Raw genomic sequence first — 11749 nt, 5'->3', positions numbered from 1 at the left:
TTTTTTGTTGTTGTTGAGAATAACAGAGTGAGTCAGACTGCAGGATGAACACTGAGCTGTTTGTGCCCCCCAGTGGTCTTTGACCACAACGTGCTTCCAGTGAATTCCCGAATCCAAGCTGTGTGTCATCAGCAGCCACTCCACCTTAAAACTGACTTCACGTATAAAACTTGGGTCATTTATTTAAGAATTTGCACCATATCCAGCCTTCTTGTGCCCCCCTGTACAGAAACTCAAATGTTATTTTCAGACTTTTATTTTAGGGAGCCTTACACCTGTACACATGGTACACATTCACAAATAACGTTTCATTTAAAAATTTGTAATAGAGGGGAGGACACATATGCTAATGTAATGTTAATAAATGGGGATTTATGAACACTAAACTTTCATGTTCAGAGAACACGCTCAGGTATATCTTGAGGATCTGAGTGTTCATGTGATTTATATTCTTTGCTATATATATGCAACAACGTCCAACGTTACATGTTAGTCAACTTCATTCACATTAATTAACCTTCAGCTATCGAAACTTGAGTTTTTATATTTCCTTGAACCACTTGAATGCACCTTTTCTAATTCGTGTTTTACCGGGGGTCCGCGAAGGCGCTTCGTTGGCATTTTACGGCCTCCGATTGGTTCGATTTGTGTTATTTGCACCACGTGACACCAGACATGGCCGCCAGCGAGCCGAGTAAAGACGGTAAGTGTGACCTTTTAAACGTGTCCGCGGCTTTAATGCTGATATCTGGTGGTCTGCGTGCAAAGGTTTGGGTGTCGGTGACTCTCCGAGTCTGTGGGAATCCACAATCAGCAGAAAAAAGGCTAAAAAAAATCAGAAAAGCAGGCGGGAACCCGCCCGGCTAAGCTAGCAGGCTAGGAAATAGCTGGGCTGCTAACTGTGATTATACAGCAATCTCTATATTCAGTCAGTACTCAGTCTGACAGCTGTGAAGTTTATTCAGGATTTAACAGCGTGTAAAGTCTGAGTTCGATTAATGAGTTATTTAATTCATTAATTTATTTATTTTTTTACTTTTAGATCATAGTTTTGTCCCCACGGGTGATGAAAATAATTGTATACAGACAGATTTTTGTAGATCAGAGGGAAATGCTTCTTCATGCCAGGCTGTACATTCTCGCTTCCGCTTGGTTTTGACTCACCTGGTCTGGAGTAGAGTGTGTGTGGTATATAAGGTGTAGTCTCTCTTCTGCTTTCTCAGGTAAGGACAGCATTCTGGAGCCGCTGTGTTTCCCCGATCAGCCGGCTGACACCTCCAGCCCTCCCGGTGTTCAATGTCCCGGCTCCGAGCCGCTGGTGTGCCTGTTCTGCTCTGAGTCCGTCCCACCGCCGCGGAAAGACGTCCTCCTCAGACACCTGCTGATGGAGCACAAGCTTGTCATCGCCGACGTCAAACTCATCGCAGACGTCCCAAAGTACGAGCCACACATGCTCCGGCTCACTCGTTTAACTCTCGGGAACACGTTTGGATGTTTTTAGCATTTGGAACTCGATCATTTCACCAAAGACTTCCTGTAATTATTTGGGGTGATGGGGGGAAACCCTTACCTTACAAGTATAAATATATACAACAAGTCCAGCATGTCCACGCCTGTTAGTGTGCTGCTTTTATGAACCGTGACGAAGTGTTTCTGTGCGCCGGTAAACCTGGCTGTGAGTCGGTTTTTACTGACGAGTTTCCTCCATCAGGTACTTGCTGTACTGGAAGGGCAGATTCCTCGAGCAGCCGCTCACAGATTTCTGCAGCGTCATCAAAACCAACTCCACGGGCCCAGTCGGTGAGTTCACTCAAACCCACAGAGGACCTGACCTTTCAAAGTGAACCACGTACACTTCCTCCAGCTCTGATTAATGACTCATTAAAAACTCTTCTTCCTCGCTGACCTGACAGAGAAGCAGGAGGACTACTTCCTGCTGTGTGACGTCCTTCCAGAAGACAGAGTCCTCCGAGAGAAGCTGCAGCAGAAACGACTGGTGAGGAGACGTGACACTCGGAGCATCCTGAGTGAATCTTGTGCTGCTGGAAGTTTCGTTTCTTTTAAACTTTATTTTGAGGCAAAGTCTGAAAATCAGGAAAAATCAGAAAAATTGCAGATTTGAGTGATTTGACACGCTTTGTGTCGTTGTAACCTCTGCACTTTAAATATCTGAGCACTCTGAGGTAGTTTTCTGAAGAATTCCTCTGAGCTCTTCTTCTGTGCTCCCACAGGAGGAGGTCCTGGAGCAGCAGCAGAAGGAGCGAGACGACAGCAGCTTCCATCGTCTCTGCATGTTCTGCAGCGAAGAGTTCACGGGAAACAGGTAAAGCGCCGCGGGATTCCCATCAGTCCTGGAAACCTCACGTGTGTTAGATGAAAGCAGACAGAAGGTAGAGCTTCCTGAAATCGTGTGACTAAAAGCTTCTTTGCTTCCTGTAGTCATCTCTTATGATCCAACCCCCAAAAAGCTGCTTTTTACGCATAATTCCATAAACATCATTCAGTGACATGTCTGAGCCTGAACCAAGAAGCTGATCTGAGACCAGTGCAGCTCCTCACCCTTCTTCCTCTCCTGCTAAGGGTCAGGTCTCAGACCTGTGCAGGTGTGTGCTGGTTCATGAATGGCATGAAGGTGTGACTCACTGGTGTTTACCACAGTTCTTGTGTGGATCTGTGTCTTACCTCCAGTTAAGCTTCCATCCATCCATTTTCAGTCACTGTGTTGGTTCGCAGATGCTCGGCCTCCCTCTGCACAGCCACCACCTCCAGCTCCTTGCGGGAGGACGCCGAGAGACATAACCCGCGTCCGCTCCGGGTCTCCTCACATTTGGACATGCAGCGGCCCATGGCGAGAGAGGCTGCTTCCCTCTGTCTGCCACTATGGGCACGCTGCGTGGATCTTGAAGTCTTGTCCAAATGGGAACTTCTGGACGAAGCCCAAAGGACTGCAGCGCAGTGCTAACAGTGATGATGTCAGCTGATGTTTTCTTTTGTTTATTAAAAATGGCTCCACGTGCTGTTTCCAGGTCGTCTCTGCTGAACCACATGGCCAGAGAGCATTCCTTCAGCATCGGACTGCCGGACAACATCGTCTACTGCAGCGAGTTCCTCGACACGCTGCAGGACAAACTGGACAGGTACGCTAATCGTTGCTTTTTATTCACAGCGTTAAGTTTTGTTTCGCGCGCCTTTTCATTTTGCTCCCCTCGCTTCAGTCTGCAGTGTCTGTACTGCGAGAAAACGTTTCGAGATAAAACCACGCTGAAGGATCACATGAGGAAAAAAGCTCACCGCCGCATCAACGCCAAAAACCACGAGTACGACCGCTTCTACGTCATCAACTACCTGGTAAAACCCAGCGACACACTTGCCACACGCTTCCACGTCAGGATAAACAAAGCAGTTCTGTAGAAGCAAACGCACGACCTGAATGTATTGTTCCGATTTTAAAGCGTCCCTCCTGTCCTGTCAGGAACTGGGAAAAACGTGGGAGGAGGTGCAAAGCGAAGATGACCGTGAGCTGGCGGATGATGAGGATGAGTAAGTATCCTCATGTAGCTCTGTGAGGACGGCATTAACTAAAGTGTCCTGATGCATGTCATACACACTGCTCTGTGTCGTGTTAAAGGCAAAAACCGGGCCGGGCTGCACTTGCATGTAATACCAGCTTTTACCACCAGATGGTGCAGTTAGTGGGTGTAACGTTTATTTTAAACCAACACGACATCACCAGTCCGAGCACGCTTGATCTCCAGCGCTAACCAGGTGCTGTGAGCTCAGGGTAGCTGTGGATCAGGAGGTGCAGCGAAAGGTTGGAGGTTTGATCCCCGGCTCGATCCCAGATACTGAACCTTGGGTTGTCCCTCCTGATAATATTCTTATTTACTGTGTCAGCCTGGATGCAAAAGTTTCAATCAAGTCCACTTCCTAGTCCTCCTCTGATCCTGTGTAAATGTCTGCTCGTGTCATCTCTGTATCGTCCGCAGTGATTGGTCGGACTGGCAGGCTCATCCGGTCTCTGCAGTGTGTCTGTTCTGTGATCACCAATCGGAGACGTTGGAGCAGATCTACGCGCATATGAAGGTACGGGAACGTAGAAGTTTCAGAGAAGGAAAATATCGTTTTCTGCTTTTCATCCCTGAAACGATTCTGCAAAGGCTTCTGGGAGAACGGAGACAGTGCACACTAACAGGAAACGATCTGCTTCCTGAGGTCTCTGCAAACATATGAATCCATCGTTCGCACAAAACATGGATTTTACTCAGAAAGTGCCCTCACACACAGACGGACCGAAGCTGAAGAGCTTTTAAAATGAAGCGCCTTTTATTTTGAAAAGTTTCCAAATAAATACATGATTGTCAAAACTTTAACGAGCAAATAAAAATGTTTCCTCGTTGTTGGGTCTGTTTCCACAGGCCCCGCTAGTTTAGAGACTTATTCATCATGAAGGAAACAAGACATAACAGAACATCTTCAACCGGTTTTTCACTCGCTAACGAGGGAAGTCTTTGGTCAAGAACCAGCTCTTGGAGCCCACGCCCCTGTCCTGTCTCAGGCCCGAAGTCCTTCAAAGAGCAGCTTCCCCCGTAGCTATTTATTGACATGGCAGTTACAATACACAATACAACACAAGCTCCCCCAGCACAGAGTGGCTGGAGAGGTCAGAGACAAAGGAACGTCTTGATCCTATAGGTTGAACTCAGACCGTACAAATTTAAGAAACACGATGACAACATTCAACAATTAGACTTAACACTCGTGAACAATAAATAAATCTAGGATTGGACGTCGACTGCAGTCCGATTTTGTCGTTGATTAAACGTTCTGGTTTAAAGTCAGAACCAGTTTCCCAAACGTGACTCTAAGTTTGTGCTCACGAGTGACGAGTTTACCTGAGAGGCAGAAAAGTTTCTCTCTGCTTTCTGGTTTTGTTATTTATGAAGTCTGTAACGGGCGTCGCGTGCGTGACCCTGACATCTTTCTGTTTTGTGTTTGCAGGAGGCTCACGGCTTCGACCTCCACCTCCTTAAGACCGAGCTCAGTGGGTGAAATCGCCGTGGTAATTCGAGCGCAGTTTGCTTCTATTTCTTCCTTCTGAGTGTTTCTAATGTTCTGTCCTCCCTCAGACCTCAAGTTCTACCAGCAGGTCAAACTGGTGAACTTCATCCGGCGGCAGATCCATCAGAGCCGCTGCTACGGCTGCACGCGGATGTTCGACTGCCGGGCGGACGCCCTGCGTCACATCGCGGCTGAAGGTCACGTGATGAAACTGCCAGAGATGTCCGCCTGGGACCAGCCGCAGTAGGTTTAACGAAGCGCCTGCAGAATTAACCAATGAGAGCGCGGGCTTTAAAGCTGGCGTACAGCTGCTGATGAACGTGGTCAACGCCACAGATGTTTACACTTCATTTGGAGTATTTTTATCAGCTGATGAAAATGGCGTCCTTTTTGGGACTAATTTGAGCCTGAGCACTAAACGTCGTCTCGCTCCGCAGGTATTACTTCCCCACGTACGAGAACGACGCTCTCCTGTGCACGCTCTCTGACAGCGAGGAAGGCGACGGTGACGAGGAGCATCGCGGCGAGGAGATCCCGGTCATCGCGGAGGACATCTCTAACCTGAGAGCGCTGAAACAGTCCAGTGTCCTCAAGCAGCTGCTGAAGGAGCGAGGAGGCAGCAGCTAGGACCACAGACGGACACGTGTCATACGTTTGACTCAAAGGCGTCTCTGACGTCGGCTGAGCTCAGCTCATGGTGACCACATGCCACATGGCTGGAACGCAGCGGCACGGGTTTGAGTCCGGCCCTTTCCCTCTCAACTATTTCCTGTACGTCTCTACTTAGTAAAGATAAGAAAGGCAAAAGAAGAGTCCTCTCCACAGCTGGACACGCGGACGCCATGATGTCCGCTGAAACGTAATTGCTCTGCCTCGTGCAATGAAGCTGAAACATGCGTTTTCTTGAATATGAATTTTAGTACTCGAGTAAAAATGATTTTCTTTTGTAACTTGTAACTGAGCTGGATTCAGTGCTGTGGTGGACGAGCTCATCGTCAAGATGAGACGAGAGACTCTTTATTGTCATTGCACAGTCACACTTAGAACAACAGCACTACACAATTGCAAACTGTCCCGCGTCGGCACTACGCACAACACAAACAACACAACACAGGAACTTAATAAATGAAAAGAATGAGTGTATGTTTTACTGCACATTGTTATTATTATTGTTGTTGTTGTCCCCTCAGAAAGCCCAGGGACGTCTCGTGCCTGAAACATCTGTCCTATTTGGTGTTTCTGTTGTTTTTCTGCATCGCTTTGCTGAGCGACACCTGCCGTATGGTGGAGCCGAACTGCAGCGCTCAGAGTTTTCACCGCGTCCTTCGCGTCCAGGCTCACGTTCACGAACATGCAGCACTGAGGAGAGAAACGAGAGGTCGCTGCAGGAACTCACTGCTGTCAAACTTCCTGTTTTATCCTCATTTCGTACTCTGGCAGGTTGTAGGACATTTTGGACAATCTATAATCTTCTAACACAAAAACATACAAGTGTTCACTGAAGTAAACACACAGAGCAGTAGCAGATTTTTTTTAAGTGTTTTATTTATTTTCATTTGCTGCTAACTGCTCTTTGTTCATTTGTAGTTTTTGTAGTAGGAAGAACTACAAAATCTACAAATAAACAAAGAGCAGTTAGCAAATGTAGTGCTCTCCACTATGTGAAGCCCTCACATGAATTTTTAGATTTTTCAGTTTAAGCCAATTAAATGAAATCCAAAAATTCAGCCCCAACAATCAAATGATCCCCTATGAGCAAGCACTCTGGCAACGGTGGAGAGGAAAAACTCCCTTTTAACAGGAAGAAACCTCTGGCAGAACCAGGCTCAGGGAGGGGCGGTCTTCTGCCATGACTGGTTGGGGGGTGAGGGGCAAAATTGAATCAAACATAAAGGAGAGCACAGCATATTTATGACAGGTCGGTGGACTGTGGCTCGAGTTCAAAAGATGCTCGAATCCCGCCTGAGGTGGTATGGACACCTCACTCTTGTTCCCGTACCGCTGGGCGCTGAAGATTTTCCACAGTTTGTCTGAGTTCTGCCATCTCTTGCCTGAGTTGTGTGTTTTCTCGACAGAGTCGTGTGTTTTTTTGAATGTGTCGTGTGACATTGTTACTGAGTTCTATGTGTTCTTTACTGAGTTCTATGTAGTTTTCACTGAGTTGTGCGTTTTCTAGATTGAGTTGTGCGTTTTCTAGCTCGAGTTGTGCGTTTTCTTGACCGAGTTGTGTGTTTTCTCGACCGAGTCGTGTGTTTTCTTGAGTGTGTCGTGTGACATCGTGACTGAAGTCTATGCACATTTCATTGACTCGTGCGAGTTCTTTGGTGAGTCGTGCGTTTTCTTTCCTGAGCTGTGCGTTTTGATGACGGAGTTCGTCTCTCGTACGGTTCAGTTGGTCTAACGGATCTGCTCTTGCCTGTGACATTTTTGTAAAGGTTTAAGGCTGAAGGGTGTCAAAGGGTAGCTGTGTCTCAAACAACTGGCTCTTTCTGCTGTAAACTGTTGAACGAGCTCCTATTTATAGACTCGGTGGGCGTGGCAGAGAATGCGATGTCGCTGTGACAAAACAATGATCCTTTGATCTTCTCAAAGGATCATTGTGATGTCGCCGTGACGTCACGATGATCGTTCGAGAAGATCAAAGGAGCGCTGTGGATCATTCTGCGCATGCTCAGATCAATGAACGGGAGAATTATTTGTAAATACTTTGCTAGCTAACAAAGGTGCTTTTAGCAACAGCTGGTGGTGGTTCGTCGCTATCAACCCTTAAACTCGTGAACTGGCTCTCTAGCTTTTCGATTGCTACTGTTGTCTATCACATATGTATTATTTGGAACCCAGCTTACCTGTAAAAACAGACACACAGCAGGTAACAGGAACTACTCGGTGCGCCAGCTCGGCACCACTAGGCTGTGTCCCAATTCAGGGTCTGCACGCTTGAAGTACGCGCACTACGCACGGTGCGTACTATAAGTATGAGAAGTGCGGAAGTGAGAGGCTTGTGAAATAGGACGGTCTTGCCTTCGTCGCGCTGCTCAGGTTGCCTAGCAACCATGATACTAACCGCGAGAAACGTGTCATACAGCTTTGTGTGACAGAAACGAAGGAGAACATGTTTTGTTCATTTGAGACCAAAGGACCGTAAAACATGATTGTTGGGCTTCATTCCTGTGCTGAACAGTCATTTAAGATTAGCTAGTAAATAACAATTAGCTGATGTTGGTCATGAGACTAAAGTCATCTCACTGTGGTAATGTAAATATAATATGGCCAATATTAAAGTTATAGTCAGATTATTATGATATATTACAGCAGTGAGCTTGAACAGTTGTTTATATGTCCTATCACCTTAAATCTTCACTCAAAGACGAGTATCTGTGACAGTGTGTATACAGATGTGTTATATATAAGAGACAAATATTGTTCGTTTAATACGTTGGCATTATTACATTTGGCTCAATGCTTACATATGTGTATAAAGCAAATGTACGAGCTGTGATAACTGTGTCTGATAGAATGAAGAGTAGACTGATATATGAAATATTCCTTTATTGGGTGAGAAAATCAGACCATGTCATAACTGCTGTAAGTCACACAGAATAGACATCAGAGCCTTAAACAGGCTGACGTCTGCTAAATGGGTCAAACTGGGCAGAAAGTCTACAAACACATAACATCCTTATAGAATATGATGTAACACTATAGATCAACTTAGCTCAGAATATATAAAGCATATAAACAGTTACAGCAATATGATGCAACAAACACAGCAGCTACTGATCCAAAATACTCAAAGCTTCATAGAACTGAAACCAACATTTATTTTAGCTCCATTCTGCTGCTGATACAGACTTTAGGTTTCTGAACATTAAACTTGTTGCTGCCTTTCATGGTGTGTAACTTGAAGGCCCTGAGTACTCTGAGTACTTTCTCCCACACTGGAAACACTGGGATGATCACATTATGTGAACATTACCTAATAAGACTGATTCAGTACAGACAGTTCTGTTAAACTTTCCTAGCAGTCCTTCACAAACAGGGAACAGTCTGTCTATTCTCTCCATCTGTCAGCTGCTGCTGGCTCTTCCTCCTCCTCTTCCTCACACACTGCCGAGTTTGTCCTGGTGGATCATCAGGGCTGCAAAGCCTCACAGATGATGTGCAGCAGTGGGTCCCTCAGTCTGTCCTCACTCTGGACACTTGCAGTCGTCACACATGGACATCAAATGTGTGATAAGCTGCAGGATTCAAACACAAGTGTAACTTATAAACACATGTTCATACTTTTATTCCACAATCAGAGAGAAAGAAACAGAGAGAGAGTGCAGGACAGACAGACAGGTGACAGTCTCAGGTGTACACACTGCTACACAACAGCACAGAGAAGCAGGATTTAGTGTTTGTGTCATTACGAGTGTAAACAAGAAGAGTTCCCAGATGGTGCAGTGGACACATGTGTGACTGCTGTGATTAAAGCATCTTTCTTTCAGCTTAACGAGTGAACCGTCAGCTCGTTCAAACACACGTTAAAGTCCGTTTGGCTCGACACCACCGAACAGAGGCAGCAATATAACACAGCTCACATTAACAGTGCAGTGGATCCTGCTTGTGCCGTGATATTCAGGACTGCAAACCGAGCAGCATCACTGACTTTCAGCTTGTTGTGTTTGTGGATATATGACTGACTTTAATTATCCACAAAATCATCACATTCTCTGCAAGATTAAGGTCGACTATATATATATTTATATATGGGGCGATCGTGGCTCGACCCTATATTATCACGCCCAAACCTCGCAATAATAGCGGTGTAACAACTTGTTCTTTGTGACAAGATAAACATGTCTCCTATACAAGATAAACACACCTTTACAATATTGACCACAGAAATGTACAATCAAGAACATTTTAACTGCTGGAACCATCTATTAAACTTCTTTATACATAAGCCATTTCTGTGACACTTACAGTATGTCTCTACCAGCTTTGCACATCTACAGACTGAAATCCTTGCGCATTCTTCTTTGCAAAACAGCTCCACAACTGCTCTGTGATGGCCTCAGAGGAGAATATTGGGAGCAACAACACCATGAAGTCCAAAGAACACCCCAGACAGGTCAAGGATAAAATTATTGAGAAATTTAAAGCAGGCTTAGGCTACAAAAAGATTTCCCAAGCCTTGAACATCCCACGGAGCACTGTTCAAGCCATCATTCAGAAATGGAAGGAGTATGGCACAACTGTAAACCTACCAAGACAAGGCCGTCCACCTAAACTCACAGGCCGAACAAGGAGAGCGCTGATCAGAAATGCAGCCAAGAGGCCCATGGTGACTCTGGACGAGCTGCAGAGATCTACAGCTCAGGTGGGGGAATCTGTCCATAGGACAACTATTAGTCGTGCACTGCACAAAGTTGGCCTTTATGGAAGAGTGGCAAGAAGAAAGCCATTGTTAACAGAAAACCATAAGAAGTCCCGTTTGCAGTTTGCCCCAAGCCATGTGGGGACACAGCAAACATGTGGAAGAAGCTGCTCTGGTCAGATGAGACCAAAATGCAAAACGCTGTGTGTGGAAAACTAACACTGCACATCACTCTGAACACACCATCCCCACTGTCAGATATGGTGGTGGCAGCATCATGCTCTGGGGGGGCTTCTCTTCAGCAGGGACAGGGAAGCTGGTCAGAGTTGATGGGAAGATGGATGGAGCCAAATACAGGGCAGTCTTGGAAGAAAACCTCTTGGAGTCTGCAAAAAACTTGAGACTGGGGCGGAGGTTCAGCTTCCAGCAGGACAACGACCCTGAACATAAAGCCAGGAAACAATGGGATGGTTTAAAACAAAACACATCCATGTGTTAGACTGGCCCAGTCAAAGTCCAGATCTAAATCCAATCCAGAATCTGTGGCAAGATCTGAAAACTGCTGTTCACAAACGCTGCCCATCTAATCTGACTGAGCTGGAGCTGTTTTGCAAAGAAGAATGGGCAAAGATTCAGTCTGTAGATGTGCAAAGCTGGTAGAGACAGACCCTAAAAGACTGGCAGCTGTAACTGCAGCAAAAGCTGGTTCTACAAAGTATCGACTCAGGGGCTGAATAATTACGCACACCCCACTTTGCAGTTATTTATTTGTAAAAAATGTTTGGAATCATGTATGATTTTCGTTCCACTTCTCACGTGTGCACCACTTTGTGTTGGTCTTTCACGTGGAATTCCAATAACATTGATTCATGTTTGTGGCTGTAATGTGACAAAATGTGGGAAAGTTCAAGGGGGCCAAATACTTTTGCAAGCCACTGTACATGCCAGCCGAGCAGCCTCAGGTAGTTCTCTAAAACATTTTAAATTATAAAGCTGGGTTTCACTACACCCTGAGAGGTCAGTGAAGGCATCAGCGAGCTCATTTACCATCTTACAGTCTTCCAGTTTGATCTTCAGACACTCTGTCACCTGTCCCGACTGCTCCTGAGCTGCTGCCTCTTCTGGACACAGCACGCTGATCTACACACACACACACACACACACACACACACACACACACACACACACACACACACACAGGTGAAATCTCTGGTATCTGAGGCACACAGTTGATGTAAAGGTAGGTTGGCTGTAAAAGGGGAGGAGCTAAAACATATATTTGAACTGTGATTCATGCAAAGCTACTCTAGTGGAGCAGAAGTAGAAACC

At 45.9% G+C, this 11749-nt stretch overlaps 1 protein-coding gene and 1 long non-coding RNA gene across 3 annotated transcripts; one reads left to right on the top strand and one right to left on the bottom strand.

Annotated features, from left to right (window-relative positions):
• The first annotated feature begins 603 nt into the window (after positions 1-603).
• On the top strand, positions 604-10003 carry LOC146571639 (zinc finger protein 277-like). 2 transcript variants are annotated; one of them, XM_085280911.1, is made up of 12 exons: positions 604-703; positions 1224-1437; positions 1712-1800; positions 1914-1996; positions 2232-2323; positions 3027-3137; positions 3216-3348; positions 3473-3540; positions 3987-4083; positions 4999-5041; positions 5127-5301; positions 5496-10003. In XM_085280911.1, exons 1-12 carry the CDS (start codon positions 676-678, stop codon positions 5683-5685), a joined length of 1323 nt encoding a protein of 440 aa, XP_085137037.1. In that variant the 5' UTR covers positions 604-675; the 3' UTR covers positions 5686-10003. The 2 variants fall into 2 exon arrangements, with proteins under 2 accessions (XP_085137037.1, XP_085137038.1); XM_085280912.1 differs by lacking the exons at positions 3216-3348; positions 3473-3540.
• On the bottom strand, positions 4302-8170 carry LOC146571640 (uncharacterized). The gene is made up of 2 exons (XR_014893150.1): positions 7905-8170; positions 4302-6417 (listed from the first exon to the last, which is right to left on the bottom strand). It is a non-coding gene; the product is annotated as an uncharacterized LOC146571640 (long non-coding RNA).
• Positions 10004-11749: the final 1746 nt, after the last annotated feature.

Source organism: Mchenga conophoros, linkage group LG7, assembly GCF_057382185.1.
Source record: "Mchenga conophoros isolate Kocher_MC1m ecotype Shallow Benthic linkage group LG7, M_conophoros_male_GT1.1, whole genome shotgun sequence".
Taxonomy (NCBI): domain Eukaryota; kingdom Metazoa; phylum Chordata; class Actinopteri; order Cichliformes; family Cichlidae; genus Mchenga; species Mchenga conophoros.
This window is presented reverse-complemented; position numbering and strand designations above follow the sequence as displayed.